Raw genomic sequence first — 20,316 nt, forward strand, 5'->3', positions numbered from 1 at the left:
GATATTCAGATACTAACGCCAGCCAACAGTCACTGGCTAAAGCACTGGGCAGGTGAAGCTAAATAATAGCAAGTCTGGTTCTGTTTTTAAGAAAAACAAAAACTGGTGATGAGCACCCTCCACACGAGACATCCTAAGGTAAGGTCACGGAATTTTCGGAATGGAGAGTGGGCTTCCAGAAGGAATGAACAGAGACAGACCAGGTCATTCACGCGGTTAGTGGAAAGGCCGGCGCCAAAACGCTGGGGTCGGGGCTCCCACGGCGCTACCTAAATACCGGACCCCAAGACCAGAGCCGCCCCCCACAGTGACGCGCTCCGAGGGCGCAGCCCCAGCTCCACTCGCCCGCCAGCTCCACACTCACAGGGCAGAGGCGGTGAGGAGAAGCCCGCGTGAGGCAGCGGGTGAGGCGGGAAGACACTCGGCGCCTGAGACAGAGGGAGCGCCCCGAGTAAGTTGAGGCGGGGGAGAGGACGAAAGGTCTGGAGGGCAGGGGCTTCCGGAGGCGGAGAAAGGGGCCTAGCTCTCACCCTTGTCGCACGCCAGCAAGAAAAGCTTCTCATTCAGCGTATTCTCCTCCTTCACCTCCCGCACATCCTTCAGCGCCATCACCTCGTTCGGCGACGAAGAGGATGGAGAGGAAGGCAGGGAGGAGGAGGAGGCGCCCGAGAGGTCCGTGCTCGGGTACAGGGCCGCCATCATCGCGGCCCATGAAGGGGGCAGGCCAGGAGACGGGGGCGGGGCCCCCACCGGCCCCGACCCCGACCCCAGCCACGCCCCAGGGCTGGAAAAAGGATGAGTCGTTCCCACCGCCGCCTCTGCTCGCGGCCCGTTGGCCCCGAAGAGCGTCGCCTCGCCTGCGAGCCAGCACTCGCCCTCCACTGACAGCCCCAGGTTGGTGGCGGCGCATGCGCGGCCCCGGGGCCAGCGACCCCTCCCCAGTCGCCGGCGACCCGGCCGAGCCGGTCCGCGCCCGTCCGGGGACGACAGTGTGGCGCGCGCCAGGGCGGCAGCCGAGCACGGGGCCGTGCCAGGAGTCGCAGTGGCCGCGCAGGGGGCGGCCTAGCCCGGGAAGAGGATGACAGATCTGTGGGAGAGGAGCTCCGAGAGGCGCTACTGCGCACGTTGGGCTCCAGGGCTGTGGGAACCGCTGGCCCAGCTGCGCTCCGAGATGTTCGTGCCTCTGTCCTCACGTCATCCTCTGCTCCTCTGTAGCGACGACACCAGGGCGGAGCCTGCGGCAAGGGTGGGCTCGGCTGGGCGGAGCCTGCGGCAAGGGCGGGCTTAGGTGGGCGGGGCCTCCGGTGGGGACTCACCGCGCGAGGCTCCTGGAGCCAGCTGGAGCTTCCTTAGCTCAGCTGAGGTGAACCAGCTACAGTCTTCCCTTTCCACGCTCAAGGTACTGGTTTAAGGTAATTAAGAAAATATGGAGCAGTATGCTAATTGAGTCTCTGACGACTTAATGTTTAGGCTAAACCCTTTGTGGAATTGTCCAGCTGTTTCAAGTTCTGGTGCACTATGCTCAAAACACAATGGAGAGGCCCGCCACGCCACCAGACTCGTGGGTTTGTATGTTGTACTCATTTTCGGCTAGAAATGAACTCTCATTTATAATGGATATATAGATTATATCATTATGTATAAATAATTTATACAAATATATAAATTTTTATTTACATATTATTTCCATAGGTTTTGGGGGAGCAAGTGATGTTTGGTTCCATGAGTTCTTTAGTGATGATTTGTGAGATTCTGGTGCGCCCATCACCCAAGCAGTATCCACTGAACCTAATTTGTAGTCTTTTATTCCTCACCCCTTTCCCAACCTTTCTCCCTGCGTCGCCAAAGTCCACTGTGTCATTCTTATGACTTTGCATACTCAAAGCTTAGCTCCCGCATATGAGTGGGAATATGTGAATATATTTGCTTTTCCATTCCTGAGTTACTTAACGAAGAATAAGTCTCCAATCCATCCAGGTTACTGCCAGTGCCATTTATTCATTCCTTTTTATGGCTGAGTAGTATTCCATCTCATATCTACCACAGTTTTTTTTATCTACTCACTGATTGGTGGGCATTTGGGCTGGTTCCACATTTTTGCAGTTGTGAATTGTGCTGCTGTAAATATGCATGTGCAAGGATTTTTTCGTGTAATGACAATTTCCTCTGGGTAGATACCTAGTAGTGGGATTGCTGCATCAAATGGTAGTTCTACTTTTAGTTCTTTAAGGAATCTCCACACTGTTTTCGATAGTGGTTGTACTAGTTTCCATTCCCATCAGCAGTGTAGAAGTGTTCCCCTTTTACCCCATGCACACTAACATCTATTTTTTTTTTATTTTGTGATTATGGCCATTCTTACCGGAGTAGGGTGGTATTGCACTGTGGTTTTGACTTGCAATCCCCTGATTATTAGTGATGTTGAGCATTTTTTCATGTTTGTTGGCCATTTGTATATTTTCTTTTGAGAATTGTCTATTCATGTTTTTGGGGGTTTTTGTTGTTTTTTTTTCTGTTTGGTTGTATGTTTTGTTTTTGCTTTTGTTTTTGTTTTTGTTTTTGAGACAGATTCTTGCTCTTGTTGTCCAGGCTGGAGTGCAATGGCATGACCTCAGCTCACCACAACCTCTGCCTCCAGAGTTCAAGGGATTGTCCTGCCTCAGCCTCCTGAGTAGCTGATATTACAGTCATGCACCACCACACTCAGTTAATTTAGTATTTTTAGTAGAGATAGGGTTTCTCTATGTTGGTCAGGCTGGTCTCCAACTCCCAGCCTCAGGTGATCCACCTGCCTTGGCATCCCGAAGTGCTGGGATTACAGGCGTGAGCCACCATACCCGCCCCTATTCATGTTTTTAGCCCACTTTTTGTTGGGATGGCTTGTTTTTTTTCTTGCCGATTTAAGTGCCTTTAAGGTTTTAGGTTTTTAAGAGAATACATAAAAGTTTACTTCAGAGTATTTTATATTTTGGGGAAATAGTTCCTATCCTGTTCAGGCTGGTATATCCCATCCCTGTCTCAGCTTAACACTTTAACTCCCAAATTTCCTAAATACAACTTTCTCATAATTCAGAGTCTTTATCAGGTCTTCTCTAAGAGGCCTTAGCAGATGCCAGGACTGTCCATTTTTCCAAACATTTTCATGTATTTACTTCGAAACAGTTGATAATCTATTGTTTTTGTTTTTTTGTGTGTGTCTTATCTCTGGTAGATAGTAAATATTCCCCATTTTGTAATGTTTAATACAGTTCCAAGTTTGTCTACGTGGTGGAAATGTCAAGATTGTTCATTGTAAATTTGTGGCCAGTGAACAGTGGCACATATTTGTATTTATGCATGTGTGCTTAGACTCTCTGTAGTACAGCAAAAAATTTAGTCAGTAGCAGAAAAACGCTGACCCTAATGTACCCAAAACTTCCAGTGTTTGAGGGTAAAAATTTAGATGGCTCAGAACTATGTTGCACATGTGATCTAGCAAGAGAGCAAGTGAGACAGAGCACAAAGTAGCTACAGCTTCACTTTAATCTGAAGCATTTGCAAGTTGCTGGGCTTAGGTGATTCTTTATCCAGAGGACTCCCATAGGGGCTAGATTAATTTCTAAGACTGGAGAATCCCAACCTACTTTAGTAGATAATCCTAGCAGGAGGGCTTTCAAAGTGCTGGGGGTCAAGGGGCTGTTCCTACTTCAAAGTGAGGCAATATTGCAACTGCATCCTATTCTTTTGAAGTCTTTTTGGATCATCTCAGATGCGGAAATCCTCTCTTACCTATCTGGTACACATTTTGTTGTTTTTAAGGGACAGCATCTTGCTGTGTCACCCAGGCTGGAGTGTAATGGTGCAATCATAGCTCATTGTAACCTTGAACTCCCAGGCTCAAACAATCCTCCCACCTTAGCCTCCTGAGTAGGTAGGACTACAGGTGCACACCACCACACCCATCTAATTTAAAAAAAAAAAAAAATGGAGGGCTGGACCCAGTGGCTCATGCCTGTAATCCCAGTACCATAGGAGACTGAGGTGGGTGAATTGCTTGAGGTCAGGAGTTCAAGACTAGCCTGGCCAACATGGTGAAACCCTGTCTCTACTAAAAACACACACAAAAATTAGCCAGGCATGGTGATGCACACCTGTAATCTCAGCTACTCAGGAGGCTGAGGCATGAGAATCACTTGAACCCAGGAGGCAGAGGTTGCAGTGAGCTGAGAACGCACCACTGCACTCCAGCCTGGGTGATGGAGAGAGACTCTGTCAAATAAATAAATAATAAATAAATAAATAAAATTTTGTAGCAACAGAATCTATGTTGCCCAGGCTGGTCTCTAACTCCTGGCCTCAAGCAATCCTCCCACGTTGGCCTCCCAAAGTGCTGAGATTATAGGCATGAGCCACCATGTCTGGCCTGGTATACTCTATCCAGCCATGTTATGGCTGGATATATGTTATGGCTGGATATAATGGATATATGTTAAAATATTGGGATATTTTAACATAATCTATATAGCCTTTCAGTTATTTATTTTTTTTGAGATGGAGTCTCCCACTGTCGCCCGGGCTGAAGTGCAATGGTATGATCTCGGCTCACTGCAACCTCCACCTCCCTGGTTCAAGTGATTTTCCTGCCTCAGCCTCCCAAGTAGGTGGGATTACAGATGCCTGCCACCAGTCCCAGCTAATCTTTTTGTATTTTTAGTAGAGACTGGATTTCACTGTGTTAGCCAGGCTGATCTTTAACTCCTGACTTTGTGATCTGCCCACCTCAGCCTCCCAAAATGCATGGATTACAAGCATGAGCCATGGCACCCAGCCACCTATCAGTTTATTCTATACAAGTGATACAGAGACCAGTGGTAAAGTTGTGATGAACAACAGCATCCAAGATTCAGAAACAGTGTATTACTTCAAGCAACTTACCAAAACCCCATATACAAAGAGCAGTCATGACTCCAGAGAAGAAAAAAAATCCAGATTTAGATCTAGTCCTACAATATCCAAGACCCCATCTACATCTCAAGACTCTGCCCCTCCCTCAGTAGTCTCAGGCCACGTTCACCTGTTTGTCTTCTATGATGCCTACAGGACTACCTGCTTCAGCTTCTTTATATTTGTTCTCTCTGCTGAACACTCATAGCACAAATATCCTGAGACACCTTTCCTGACCACCCAAATACAAATAATCTCCACCCCATTTCCCAGGTCAGTCTCTATCATATTACCCTATGTTATTTCTTCTACTGCATTATCACTATCTAAAATTCCTGTTTGCCAACTGTCTCTCTACTAATATATGATACATGAGGTCAGGAGACTTCATCTGTGTTTTCCTCAGCTGAATCCACAGTGTCTAGCATAGTATCTGGATCATAATAGATAATAAATTTGTGAATGGATTGATTCACCTGAATTATTTCAGCACAAAATAAATTTTAGTAATCACACAGATGGTTTTTAATAATTCTTCATATTTAAGAACAAAAGAACTACCCTCATCTTCAAGGAAATTATGAACTACAATTTTTTTGTTTTACTAACTAGTTTAAGAATTGTTTTCTTTTCTGGAAAATAAACTTATGCTAGACAAATTTTCAAGGCTGAATATTTTTCTTCAAATGAAATACAGACACATTTCTACATACACAGCATTTTTATTAAATATACTCTGTGAGAAAAAGAACACCCTAAAGTGCCAGATTTCTTGTAAATCTGATAACTTAGTAAATACGATGGTGAAAAAAAATCAGAGGAAACATAATTTAAATAATCTTATAAAAGAGCAAGAACATATCTTAATCTTCATATAAGAAAGCAATCATCAAAATATAAAAGGGAAAGAAATCTCATTTGTAGAAGAATATATTTCAAAATTCCACCTGTTGATTATTTCATTTAAAAAATTCTAAACACATGGGCAGTCTCACTCTTACCAAAATATGTGTTTAAATCAATGGTAGTAGGGGAATTTAGACTACTCATTCACACTGACATAAAGTGACATTTTTGTTGCACAACAGTATTGCTCACTGGCACTAACAGTGGAAGATGGAGGAAGTAGATTTCTGGATTCAATTGTTAGCAGCAGAAATGGACTAATGCTAAAAATTCAGGAAAAAAAAAAAATAGGTCCAAGCTGTAGCTACTTCCAGGTAACACAAACATTAACCAAACATTGCCAATTTGTAATGGGCTGTGAAAAAAACATGTAAATACTCTACAATGAATATTAGCTTTATGTTACTTTCTATTACAGATATTCAGCGGGCATATTCTAAATTATATAGGGCATCTACAGAGACCTAAATTAGTAAGTATAATACAAAGCTGATAGTGTCAACATGTCTTGGGATATTCTAGCCAATGTTTGTCTACAAGTATTTGGAAGGAGTCAAATAACTATATGCACATTCAAAATGAATACTTACAAAAAGAAATCTTAATGTATCAGATATCCACAAACTGAAAAGTGTTACACATGTTGAGGGGGAAAAATACTGATGGTTGGCTGAATGACCAATTAATTACATATACCATTTATAAAAAGCTGGGTGACTCATGTGCAAAAAAAGAAAAAACATATATGCACACATATATCTCTAGTAACATCCTACCAACATATATATGTTACATGTCACAGTTATAGCTGTATTACCAAACTAGGATATGTAAGGTATCAATGCAGCTAAAATTAAGTTTTAAGTAAAAAGCTGCTGCTACTTAACAAGAGAGTGAACTTTGGGGTTTATTCAAGAATTAGTTCTCATATATAAAAAAGTTTGATATTAATAAACAATACTTGTCACCATAAGGTTTTAGACAGTATAGAAACTTACAGAAAAGTGTTTTTGGACCACTTTAAATAGTTGGAGGAAGCAAACAAAACTGGATTATGAGTATGAATGCATTTATGATCAAAATTAACACACACAAAAATCAAAACAATTTCACAGCAGAACCTGCAAAAACTTTTGTATTCATCTTTTTTGAACTATAAAAAAGAATGAATTAGTCTTGTCTTAATAAGACTTTTAAGCAACAAAATAATTTAATCATGAAGTATCAGCTTGATTATGAATATATTCTATTATCTGTATCAGCTGGTAAATTAACTGTGTTATCCAAAAAGGCAGCTGTAACTAGTATGAACAGGATATTGAATCCATTAATGAATATATAACTATTTTGAGCATACAAATAATCTCTGGTTTTATACCCACTACATTTTAGAATTCTGTAAACTGTCAGGCATAGAATATGTTTTATGTGGCGGAAAATCATATGAAGTGATTATTTTATTCTGTTCAGTCCTTTTCCCATTAAGCATGCAAACACGGTCATAACCATCTTTGGTTTCACTTCTACGAGGTCATCAGGTAATGCATATATCCGAGCACCGATCTTTCGAGCAACTGAAATGGCATATCTTGAAGGGACAAGAAAAATATCTTGGTGTTAACTACTGTGTTTTCACTTAACATATTTTAACAAAAGAGTGAAATATTTTGACAAGATTAGTTTTATGAAAAGGTTAAGTTTGTGAGTCTTAAATCATATTCCCCATGTTGACCAGGATGGGGATCTCCTGACCTCGTGATCCACCTGTCTCGGCCTCCCAAAGTGCTGGGGATTAAACCCCGTCTCTACTAAAAATACAAAACATTAGCTGGGCATGGTGGCGCGTGCCTGTAATCCCAGCTACTCAGGAGGCTGAGGCAGGAGAATTGCCTGAACCCAGGAGGCGGAGGTTGCAGTGAGCCGAGATCGCGCCATTGCACTCCAGCCTGGGTAACAAGAGCGAAACTCTGTCTCTAAATAAATAAACAAATAAAATAATAATAAATCATATTCCCATACAAGTTGTATTTAAAAATACGAATTTTAAGGGCATAGTAACCTTTCCTATGAGGATTTTAAAGAATTACAGGGCCACTGTGTTCTAATATTAACCATAAAGGCTTACTTAGCATTGTTCAGCTTGTCCTCATCAGATAAGTTTCCTCTCTTGATCATTTCTTGACGAACTGCATTTGGTGCAATGGCATCTATTAAATCTAGGACAGGTAAACTTGTGCTTATAGATTTATCCTAGAAAATAAAGCACAGATGAAACATCATAAACATCTGACCTTTAATTTTCATTATTTTCAGACTCTTCTGATAATATAACTGAAGGCAATCTATAAATTTTCTTTGTACCTAACATTCAGCTTTTCTGCAACCAGCACACATAAATAAACAATTTAAAATACACTTTTCCTTTAAATACTATAGTATAGAGTTGTCACCATACCTGAATAAGGTTTGTGGACATGATAGCTCTTAACTATGCTAACTATAGTATCCATTCTTTAAAAAATATACAACTTTTAAAAGGGAGTAGGAAAGGAATATTTAATTAACAATTTTACAAATTCTACTCATATATTTCTTAGATCACAAATCCCTAGGCATAGGTCTAGGCCAAATGGAGGAATCCTATTATATGACCACAGTGATTTAATTTGGGCCTATTTTATGGAAAGCCAACAACCCCTCCTCCTGGATGTGAATGAGAGAATGAAACCTCCGTCACAAGCAGCAACTATCCTGACCAAAAGGAAAACCAGCTTTAGGGTGAAGTGGGCACATTAGATGGCAAATCAGAGATGTGAACAAATAATTGAGTCCTGAATGACATTCTTCAATTTGGTTCAACCAATCCAGAGTCTACCCTACTTCTGGATTACTGTTATTGTAGTCAATACCTTTCCTTTTGGTTTAAACCACTTGAAATTGGGTTTCTGTTTACTTGAAGCCAAAGCACCCTTTCCTAATCTCTAAAGTGGAATATCATAGGATTCTTAGGAATACTGAGGTGAAAGCATCTAGTATAGGCTCTAGCCAAATGTCAGTTCTTAATAAATGCCTAATAAAACAACTTGAAGCCATGTGAAGAAGAGTAACAGGCTTCTCTGAGCCATGATCTATGAGCCACTTCATTTATCGATTTTAGAAAAATGTATATTCTTATTAGGAAGTTCATTTTATGACACAGATCTTTGGGCACGGGTAAGAGATAGATGGTAAAAATAATTAGGGTCTTTAAGTCTATCCGATGCTGGTAATCTGGGTCTGCTTTTCACATCTTCTGTTTCTGAGAAATTGTCATACCTGTTTGCTCAATATATAGTCTGCAGACCCACTATCTAGCCCCACTCAAATTAATATCAGGTTATCTATGAATAAGGCTAGGAATCTACATTTTTAGTAAGCTTTCTAGAGGACTCGAAAGGTGTACTGTATTATACTTTCTAAAAATATTTGTATCATTCTATAATAAATTTTTAATTTCTGTGGACTTACCTTTCAAATACGATTATTTTTTAAAAAGACAAGTGACTTGTTTAATTGTGCTATAATTGGATTCCTGATTTACATATTTGTGGTATTTAAAATATTTCATTTAGATTTAGGAAACAAGTATTTTTCACACCCATTTTCTTATGAGTTACCTTGGGTTAAGCTTCTACTGAGTTGAATGAAAAATTTAAGTTTCTAAAGATTGTGTCAGATCTCTTATCTTCTTGTTACCAAGAAAATAGGCCTGTCTTCCGATTCCTCTGATTTGTACATTATCAGTGAAAAACATTTTACTTTTGCAAAGGGAAAGGGGTTATAGTGAAAATCCTTACATTACTATATAAATACATTACCATTATTTTTACTTTTACTTCCTTAAGTTAATCATCAGGAAATTATTTCAGCAAGAAGAATTTCAATATCTTAATCTAGAATTAGCCTAGAGCTTGATTTTCAAGATAATGAACTGTGTCATGTTTTTCCCTTCATTTGATACGTATTATTACAACATTTCGTTCCATTGCTGTTTCTGTCATTTTAAAAAATAAAAGTGGAAAAACAGTGATGTGGCCACCAGACTTCCCTAAAAGACTCAGCAGAACACTCCCCCAACTGCCACATGAGGCCCTTTTTATATTAGCAATGCCAACAGTGTGGTAATCCCCATTTATTGAGTCCTTCATATGTGCTAGGTACTGTTAAGCTCTTTACATTTTCTTAACTTACATAGTCTAACAACAATCCTAAAAGATAGGGATTATTAATTTCCCCATTTTAGATATGGGGAAACTAAAGAACAGAGAAATTAATAACTTGCCCATGGTCACACAGATATAAATGCTGAGCCAGAAGTAAGTTCTGTTTTATTCATCAGTAGATTAGCCCCACCGTTAGTATAAACTGCTAAGGTTTCTGTAAAACAGATGCCCTTCTCATGTGCTCCCACACTCCCCCATTAGCTGATTTATATAGTACTGCTGACACCCCATACTGTGATTCTTTTCTTATTTGCCACCTTCCCTGAATAGTGAGCTCTTTGAGGGCACTATATAGCCACAGCGACTAGCAAGGCACCTGACACAGGGTAAGCTTTGGCTATTTATGGAATAAATGAGCAGTATGTTACACAGCTAATCAGTAGCTCAGCAAGAGTCAACCCAGAGCCATACAACTCCAAAGCCTGGCTTTCAACTTGTACATAGAATAGCTGGACCTAGATATGAAACCCAACTGTTCTGCTTAAAAGTTGTATGACAGTGGACAGTTATTTAACTTCTCTAATGCTCACCTTTTTGCTCAGAGTATTTAGAGAATTAAAAGAAACAATGTTCAAAGTGCTTAACACAGTAACACAAAAAACTCAATAAATGGCAATTATCCTTATTATTTGCTGATATACCACCTTCTCTGTCTTCTTAGCAAGGGAAAATCACTTTGTGGCTTAAAAGGGTAAATTTGTCTTTTCTGAAATTCTTACAGTGCTGCCTAGATTATGATTAAAATGGTTTTTTGTTTTTGTTTTTTTTTTTGCTAGTGCCATTTCTTATAGCCTTCAAACATAATGCCTCTGTAGCTGGAAAAACCTCCCTAACCTCAACTATTTTTTAGCATTCATTGCCACATTTCTTAACCATTTGCACTCTCTTTAAAGATTAGGCATATACTAAATGCTAAGCACTTTTGCAATGTTTCTGCCTCCTCAGTTCTAAGTAGAGCCATACTCTCAAGTCAGCTTTTTCTCATGGCTGCTCTCCCTTAAAAGTTAATGCACTCCAATTTCTCAACTCTTACTCAACTGATCACCAAGTCTGTCTTTCCAGTTTTAATGTCTCCTTTCACCCCCACCCCATTTCCCTAAAATTACCTTAAACTCAAGCTTAAAACTGAATTCATCATCTTTTCCAGGAAGCAGCTGTATCTCATGACATCCCCATTTCTGTTAGTGTTATCTGTTTTCCAGTTACCTACGCCCAAAACATCAAGAGTTTTGACTCCTCTCTCCCCTCTTCTTCCCAAAATCAAGAAGCCAAACCTAGTTCTTTTGCAATAACTTACAGTGTTCTAATCTTACTATTTCCATTGCCAGCCTCAAACCCCTTATTACTTCACACCTTGAGTACTGCCTTGGATTCTTTTGCACTGTCCTTGTAGTTACACTGTTCTCTGTCCCCACTCTGCTCACCACATTCAGATTAGTATTCCTAAAATAATTGCCTTTCTTTTCCCCCTTCACTCAATATCTTTTATTTAAGCCCAATTCCTCCACAATCTTGACCCAATTTACATCTTGTACATCATCCTTTGGGAGCCATCCTATTTCTCCTAACTTTCTGGCACATGCCTTTATTCAAGATGGACCCTGTGTCTTGAATAAAGGCATGTGTCAGAAAGTTAGGAGAAATAGGATTTTCCCCCTTTCTCTCCATCAGTTCAAATCGTCCCACCATCTATGATGTTCAGATCGAGCTGTCTTTATCTGCTCTTCACTGACCATTCAATTGGAAAAGATCAGATTTTTCATACAAAATATTAGTTGTATTACTTGGATTTTATCATTTACTCTATAGTAATGTTACCTTCTCAGCTACAAATCTTTGTCTTTAAAGTAAATGGTGAACACTCAGAGGGCCAAATTAATTTCTTATATTTTATACCTTTTTCTTTACTTAGAAAAGTTACTTAATAAGAGCTCAATAAATATTAATTTGCTCCTAAATATTTTTTCATTGTAATGAACTATATACATGCTTAATATTTCCTATAAAAGTACAAATGCATATAATTTCAACATAACAATTTTAAAGAACTGCCAATTAGAGAATTTTATAATAAAATTTCCATTGGTATTTTATATTTTTGTGTTTTACATCTAAAACACATAGAGACAAATCATGAACTGAAAATTATTAAAAAAAAAAAAAAAAGGCAGTAACAAAAACTCAATGTCATTAGTTTCTTCCAAGATAGTAAAGGTGGGAAAGAAAAGCACTTCAACTAGGATCAGGCAACATCCCTGCCAATATCCAGCTGTCCTGCTTAAACTGCTCTGGGCCTCCATTTTTGGCAAACATGAGAAGACTGCATTTATAAATTTCTGACATTTCTTTCACTTTGCAATGTTTTTAAGCATACAGAGCAAAGGCAGACAGAGATAGATAAAAATGGGTATCTCATAGGATAGCTTAGTGTTTCATCTCTTTGTACTTTATTTCAGAAAAAAATACAAATTGATTGCTAGTTTCTCATACGTAATAAAATCACAAACACAAGGCTCACTGAATCAATGTTGTACAAGCAGACATGCTTATTTGTAGCTAACATCGGCTTGCATGCAAAAGCAAAACACAATGGAAATGCATGAAAATTAGTGGGTATGTATGTACAGATTACATTGAGTGCTTTATGAATCATCCACAAATGCTCAGGAGTGAGTGTTAAGTGCCATTATGAAGCCAGATGACAAAATTTTTTTTTCCTACCAGTTTTCTCAATTCCCACTTGAATCGGTTTGGCTGCCTCTGTTATGCCTTGGAAATGATGTCAATACAATTCTGAGACTGCTGCTAGGGAGCACAAAACATTATAGGTCCTATATAAACAATGGCTTCTTATCTTTTACATTTGACAACTGGATTTTTTTTTTTTTTTTTTGGCTTTATTCTGTTTATTTTTTAAGATTAGATTACCAGAGTCAGATAATATTGACCTGCATTTATACTTAACTGGACAACTAATAAAAAATTTAGTAATTAAAACTGAGTATTTCAAGTTTACACATGCCAAATAATTAGTATACCTAAACTCATAAATCATGTTTCTGACACACAACATTAATATAATTCTAAACCAAACCAATGTAATTCCCAATAAAAATTTCTTCCTATAGCTACAAAAAATTTTTTTAAAGACTCTTGAATACCTTGAAGCTGGAAATAGAAGTATTTTTGTTTGCACTTTTAAGAGTCTGATTGACCCATTTAATAATAATTTCATCATTTACTTTTTCACCCTCTCCAAGATCCGATAACACATTCAATGTGTACCTGCAACAGAAAAGGTGTACATTTGAGACTGAAAAGGGTGAAATTTGCTTTCACATAATTTATATCAACATTTAGATGAAGACTTAAGGAAAAGTTCAGTTCTAATAAATATTTCTAATTTTAGTCTGGCATTTACACCCAGTTACATTCCAAAGTTACAAACCTCACTAATCAGAAACAAAAACTACTACAGGGTATTTTTAAAACTTAATTACTTACAAAGCCATTTTTAACAGGCATTAATAATGGTGATAGTGTTTCTAGATATTGACCCATTTTTTAAAAAAATATAATTTACAAAAAAAATAACTAAATCCTTTAAAAATTAAAATATTTTGCATTGTATATTTCTTCTAATTTATGTTTATTATTGTTTAAAAATAGCTAAAAGTTTAGTTCAGATTACTTGTTGGAGGAAACAGGCAGTGTTGCTACAAACATTTGAGCCTTTACCTTCTCATCAGCTGCCATACCAATGCCAGGGTAAGTGTTGAATTCCCTTCATTTAGGTCCTGCCCAGCAATGCCAACTAAGGAGAATTTGGCCTTGTTCTTCCCAAGTTCCACTGCATAGTTACAGTTTTCAATCTATAAATATGTAAAAGTTTGGGTATAAAAACAGATTTTTAAAAACAAATCTTATGAATATACCAGCCTAGTTCAGCCATCCAAAAAATAATCGTGATGACACCTCAAATTTATATGACCAAATTTCATTTCATAAAAATAACCCAGGGAAAGCAAGGACATAATTATTTCTATTTTCTAGTTGAAGATATTAAAGCATTGGGTTAACCTAGAATGATGAACTACTGGCTGGAAAGTTTTAAGATCCCCTCCTACTCAAAGTCTTAACTATCCAGGCCTGGTGTGGTGGCTCACACCTGTAATCCTAGCACTTTGGGAGGCCGAGGCAGGTGGATCACTTGAGAGCAAGAGTTCGAGACCAGCCTGGCCAACATGGTTAAACCTCAGGGGCTCTACTAAAAATACAAAAATCAGTGTGGTGGCAGATGCCTGTAATCCCAACTACTTGGGAAGCTGAGGCAGGAAATCGCTTGAACCCAGGTGGAAGAGGTTGCAGTGAGCCAAGATTGTGCCATTGCACTCCAGCCGAGGCAATAGGCAAAAACTTCATCTCAAAAAAAAAAAAAAAAAAGGGTTGACTATCCAAGATGAAATAGCTTATCAGTGACACATCTGTGACTAAAAACCTAGGTTTCCTGATTTTCTTGAATAGAAGTTAACAGAGGATATTTTGTCTAGATCTATATTTAAAATTTAAAAATAGAGAAGAAAGTAATTGTTTTATTAAGAATCTAACTTCACCTCCTATATTCTTTACCCAGATCTTACTCATCCTCTGACATTCAGCATTTGGCCTACTTTCTTCAACAAAGGCTTAACCTTAAGCGTATATGAGCTAATAATGATTTATCCTTTGCATGAAGTCCTAAGAATGTTTATTTTGTAATGTTTATGTATCATCTTCTACTTACACGTAGGCTTTCATTTGTTTTCTTTCAACTATAGTATAAGCTTCTTCTAAAGGACAAAAATTTTTATATGCACAAATCTATATCATACTTCCCCCACTCCCAGCACAATGCCCTGCCTAAAGTAAGAATCTGATACATAAACAACTAATAAATTATTTACCACTCCATCAACTGTACACACACACATACTTCTTTCCAGTGATATAAGTCCAGTTAGGTCCTTTCTGTAATAACTTTTTTTGGTCTATCCTGGAGTCAATAGGTTTTTTTTTTTTTTTTTTTTTTAAATCTCCATCATCTAATGCTGTTTCTTACACCAAGACCTATAAATTCTTATGTATCTGCGTCTTTTTGCTCTAATGAAATTATAAGCTCTCATAATCTTACAATATCACCAGTAGGAACAAAAGTGCTTACTAAGTACTTTCTAGAATAAACAATTAAAAAGAAAATACTACTTTTCTTAATTTTCTTCCACAAGTTAGTTAAGGTACCATTACAACACAAACCAACCTAAGGTACATAGATACATTTTTCCCAGTAGTCAGAAAATATTTCCAGAAAAGGTGAGACAGCTAATACAATAAAAGAACTTGTATGAATATATGGTTATTCTTTAAAAAAGAGAATCCAAATTCCCAAAGTTCAGTTTACTACAGACAAAAATGGAAGATCTTTGAACCTGCTATAACATGTGCCTGGCTCACTTCACAAACTGAATAAACATATACACATCAAACGATATGTATATATTTTTAAATAATTTTTAATAATAAAATGTTCGATATGTATACTTTTTTAAAATCCAAGGAAAAGGTGCGTGTGGTGGCACATGCCTGTAGTACCAGCTACTTAGGAGGCTGAGGCAGGAGGATCATGTAAGGGCAGGAGTTCAAGGCTGTAGTGTGCTATAATCACGCCTGTGAATAGCATGTACTCCAGCCTGGGAACCATAGTGAAACCCTATTTCTAAAAAATTTCAAAAATAAAATTTAAAAAAAAATTTTTAAACAGGCTAAACCTATAATTTAGTATGATTTTAAACAGGCTAAAATTTTACAATTTTAAACAGGCTAAACCTATTACTTAATTTTTTAAAAAACTTTCTGTAGTAATCATAAATTATAGGTTTAGCCTGTTTAAAAGAAATATAGGCTATAAGAATGTAGATTATTTTAAAAATAGAATAGATTTCTAATTTACAGAAAATAACATATAGCACTTGAATTATTTAACAGTGTGAACAGGAAAGCACACTATGGACACCCATTTCAGTGGGAGAATTTTATAACAAATTGCAGTAATCACATGTGTAAAATGTGTTTCAGTGAAGAGCCATCTGCTTTACAGTTAGACCAAAGTTCCTGAGGGAGATGATAGTGAGAAAGGAGTTCAGGGTTGCTAGTATAGAGGCTTAAGAATATATTCATATGACCAGCATTGAAAGAGAAACTGGAAACAGGTGCTAACATAAGAGAAAGCATATATTTTATTTATTGGCAATACTTGGTTCCAAATTTGGCAGAACACTTCTAAGATCTAGAGAGAGACCAAACTAGAGACATAATGAGATATAAGGTTCCTAGAGGTAATCCATGTGTATGATAGTACAGGTTGATTATCCCTCATCTGAAAATCCAGCCAGGCATGGTGGCTCACACCTGTAATCCTAGCACTTTTAAGAGGCTGCGGTGGGCAGATCGCCTGAGGTCAGCAGTTCAAGACCAGCCTGACCAATGTGGTGAAACCTCATCTCTACTAAAAATACAAAATTAGCTGGGCGTGGTGGTGCATCCCTGTAATCCCAGCTGCTCCAGAGGCTGAGGCAGGGAGTAGCTTAAACCTGGGAGGCAGAGGTTGCTATGAGCCGAGATCGCACCATTGCACTCCAGCCTGGGCAACAAAAGTGAAGAACGATACTCCCTCTAAAAAAAAAGAAAGAAAAAAAGAAAAATCTCAAAATCCAAAATACTACAAATTCTAAAACTTTTTCAGAACTGACACAATACTGAAAAGAAAAGTTCATTGCAGCATTTCCGATTTTTAGTTTAAGGATGTTCAACCAGTATACTGAAAATATTCCAATATCTGAAATACATCTGGTTCCAAGCATTTTGGATAAGGGATACTCAATCTGGTCTTAAAACCCTAAAAACAAATCTGCTCCCTGAGAGTATAACTATGGAAGTTAAGAGCTTTGGGCCAAGAACCAGGCCTTGGAAATACTGAATTGTCAGGTTAAAAGATGAAGAACCTATGAAAGGTAAGAATGAGCACAAAGAAAGCAGGAAAAAACTGGAGTGCAACCTCACAGAGTTAATGGAAGAAATCATTACTATATTAGTCTGTCTTCACACTGCTGATAAAGATATATCCAAGACTGGGAAGAAAAAGAGGTTTAATTGGACTTACAGTTCCACATGACTGGGGAGGCCTCAGAATCATGGTGGGAGGCAAAAGGCACTATTTACATGGCAGCAGCAAGAGAAAATGAGGAAGATGCAAAAGCGGAATTCCTGATAAAACCATCAGATCTCATGAGTCTTATTCACTACCATGAGAATACTATGGGGGAAACTACCCCCATGATTCAAATTATCTCCCACTGGGTCCCTCCCACAATGCATATGGGAGTACGGTTCAAGATGAGATTTGGGTGGGGACACAGCCAAACCATATTAGTTACCAAATGCTTTGGACAAAAAATGAAGCATAGATCATTTAGACAATGAGAAGAGTTACATAATAGGACACAAGATTTTCGGTGAAAAGAAATACTTGAAAATAATGAAGAAAGGCCATTTTAATGGTACAGCTTTATGAACTTTGTAAATGAAGGAAAATTACATCTATTGATTATTGCCCAAATTCCATAAAATAATTCCCTGTGATACTGTGTCATGAAAGTACTGCTTCTTCATTTTTTAAACATCCTGAATTTACTTCAGGCTTTATGTTTCATTCTTTATTTGTTGAAAAAGTATTCTGCATATGATTCCTTTGTGGCATATGTATTTATTTGTAGTTCACATTAAAATTCCAGGTATAACAAATGGCCGATTTCAGTTTCCCTGTTATATTTTGCATGCAAAATGTGGAGAAAAAACATGAAATTAGTCAATAAAATTTTCTGAATTCTACTCCCATGAAAATAATTATATGCACATCAAATGAAATTAAAAATACAGGCAGTTCAATGACTAGAAATGCTGAAAAATATGAATATAAATCTTTATAATTATATTGTGCATTTAACTACTTTTATGATGTATTTCCCTTTTAAAATCTTTTTAAATTTTTTTCTTTAAAATTACAGTATCTCTGAATACATTTTCATTCTTTAGATGTGGAAAACTAGAAGTCCCTTTTGAATGCATCTGTGTGTGTTATGTATTTTAAACAAATTAGATTCATATTATGTAATATATAATTTTGCATCCTGCTCATTTCCATGCCACTACTACTAAAACACTATTTTTTGTGTTTGTTTGATTATTACTTTAATTTCTGGGATACACATACAGAACATGCAGGTTTGTTACATAGGTATACATGTGCCATGGTGGTGTGCTACATCCATCAACCTGTCATCTATGTTTTAAGCCCCACATGCATTAGGTATTTGTCCTAATGTTCTCCTTCCCCTTGTTTCCCACCCCACAAAAATCCCCAGTGTGTGATGTTCTCCTCCTTGTGTCCATGTGTTCTCATTTTTCAGCTCCCACTTATGAGTGAGAACATGCAGTGTTTGATTTTCTGTTCTTGCAAAACACTATTTTTAATGGCACATTTCACTTCATCTTATGGGTGTATCAATTTATTAACCCTTTATTGAACTGGATTGTTTTCTTTTGTGCTGTACAAACATTGCTATGATTAGCATTTTGCCACACAACTTTGTGTCTTTCTGATTTTTTCATCATAATAGATGGGAAAAGGTGAAATTATTAGGTCAAAGGATTTTTTTGGAAGATCACTAATATGTATTGCCAAACTGGTTTTAGAAAGATTATACAAATGAATACTTCCTCTAACATTGGATGCAGTGCAATAGTTTCTTGTTTTAAATTGGATTTCTTTTCTTTTTTTTTTTAATTCCCCCCACCCCCCAAATTGCATTTCTTTATTCTGGGTGAAAATTTTTTTTATATGTTTACTATTCATCATTATTTCTTTTTCTATGAATTGTTCACTCATGTATCTTCCCCATTTTACTGTTACTATTTCAGCAGCTCTTCAACTTTCTTCCCTAGAACTCATAATATTCACTTTTGTTTACCAAGTACCATATCGTAGTTGTTTGCACACATATTTCCCTAATTTATTTAGGCTTTCCTGAGGACCAGCTCCATGCTTTATACTTTTTTTTTTTTTAACATCCTGCATAACACTGTACAGGTTATCAGGTAATTGATAAACGTTGAATAAATGAGTGGATAACCAATAAAAGTTCAGCAAGTTATACCAATTGTAAAATAAGAGTACATTTACAGTACATCTCAAAGAACATTAAGTATTACAACTTGATAAATATGAAAATAGTTATATAAAGTGTCTGACTGGAGGGACTGCCATCATCTTTGCAAACATTTATTAAGGCAAACTTGTAAAAAGGCTGTTTAGCTTAATACATTTTGGTTTGAATTGGAATTGTGGGGTCAGAGCACACTTTACCCAACTTCATGAAACTCCAAATCCTTTGTTTTCTATCACAGCAGTAACAATATATCCATGTCATTATTTCATTCACCTTCTTCATGTTCCCTCCAAGGGCAGGATAAGGAGGTTTATTGACATGGCTCCAGTTGACTGGCACTCGTATCATCTCATAGAGCTGAAAGATCACTAAAGCATCTGCAAGGTCACTAAAACAGGAAGGAAAGGCAGATAAAGGAGGAGGAAATGTTGGGTACTACCTAATTTTATTAAGTACATCGGAGATGGACTGAGATCTTTAAGAACATGTCTTTAATCCTTGAAGAATGACAGGACATAGCATTTGACCCAAAACTTCCAGTCTACGTATCTGTCTAAAATGTTTTCATAAATATTTACAAAGGTGTACATCCAAGGACATTCATTGCCACAGTAGTTATAAATTCAGGGATAATTTAAGTGCCTGGCAGCAGGGAGCTGTTGAGTCAACTATACTATAAACTCCTTGGCTACCCATTAGACATAAGGTAGATCTGTATGTATTGATACAAAAAGCTTTGCAAGACATATGAAATTTTAAAAAGCAAATGGCAGACACTTCATGCAATTTGATCTCATTTATTTAAAAAAATTTAGAGTCAAATGTATTTCTATACCTATATATGCTAAGGACTGTTAATAGCAATTACTTCTATTAGGTAAGGAAAGAGGTCAGGAAAACAGGAGTACAAGAGGGTAAGGGTAGAATCACGTTTTATTTTATTCTATACATTTACATACTTCCTG

The 20,316-nt window shown here is 37.5% G+C and overlaps 2 protein-coding genes and 1 long non-coding RNA gene across 11 annotated transcripts in view; 1 reads left to right on the forward strand and 2 right to left on the reverse strand.

The window, feature by feature from the left end:
- TRPC1 (transient receptor potential cation channel subfamily C member 1) overlaps positions 1–1,230 on the reverse strand; it is a 90,241-nt gene extending 89,011 nt beyond the window's left edge. For 2 of the 5 annotated variants that reach the window (XM_074405793.1, XM_074405792.1), the window contains exon 1: positions 531–1,228. In XM_074405793.1, coding sequence (XP_074261894.1) covers positions 531–563 — 33 coding nt within the window. In that variant the 5' untranslated portion in view covers positions 564–1,228. Of the gene's footprint in view, positions 1–530 lie in introns of all 5 variants that reach the window. The other 3 variants (XR_012519226.1, XM_003942567.4, XM_003942566.4) reach the window with 3 other exon arrangements.
- Positions 354–20,316, forward strand: part of LOC141585639 (uncharacterized) — a 40,817-nt gene continuing 20,854 nt past the window's right edge. Inside the window, exon 1 of the long non-coding RNA XR_012519231.1 lies at positions 354–451. This is a non-coding gene — a long non-coding RNA (uncharacterized LOC141585639). The remainder of the gene's footprint in view (positions 452–20,316) is intronic.
- PLS1 (plastin 1) overlaps positions 4,804–20,316 on the reverse strand; it is a 105,123-nt gene continuing 89,610 nt past the window's right edge. For 3 of the 5 annotated variants that reach the window (XM_003942571.3, XM_074405797.1, XM_074405798.1), the window contains exons 12-16: positions 19,625–19,739; positions 13,830–13,963; positions 13,253–13,376; positions 7,955–8,079; positions 4,805–7,417 (exon numbers count right to left, since the gene is read on the reverse strand). In XM_003942571.3, coding sequence (XP_003942620.1) covers positions 7,282–7,417; positions 7,955–8,079; positions 13,253–13,376; positions 13,830–13,963; positions 19,625–19,739 — 634 coding nt within the window. In that variant the 3' untranslated portion in view covers positions 4,805–7,281. Of the gene's footprint in view, positions 7,418–7,954; positions 8,080–13,252; positions 13,377–13,829; positions 13,964–19,624; positions 19,740–20,316 lie in introns of all 5 variants that reach the window. The other 2 variants (XM_074405799.1, XM_074405795.1) reach the window with 1 other exon arrangement.

The sequence above is a fragment of the Saimiri boliviensis genome, chromosome 9, assembly GCF_048565385.1.
Source record: "Saimiri boliviensis isolate mSaiBol1 chromosome 9, mSaiBol1.pri, whole genome shotgun sequence".
NCBI classification, from domain to species: Eukaryota; Metazoa; Chordata; class Mammalia; order Primates; family Cebidae; genus Saimiri; species Saimiri boliviensis.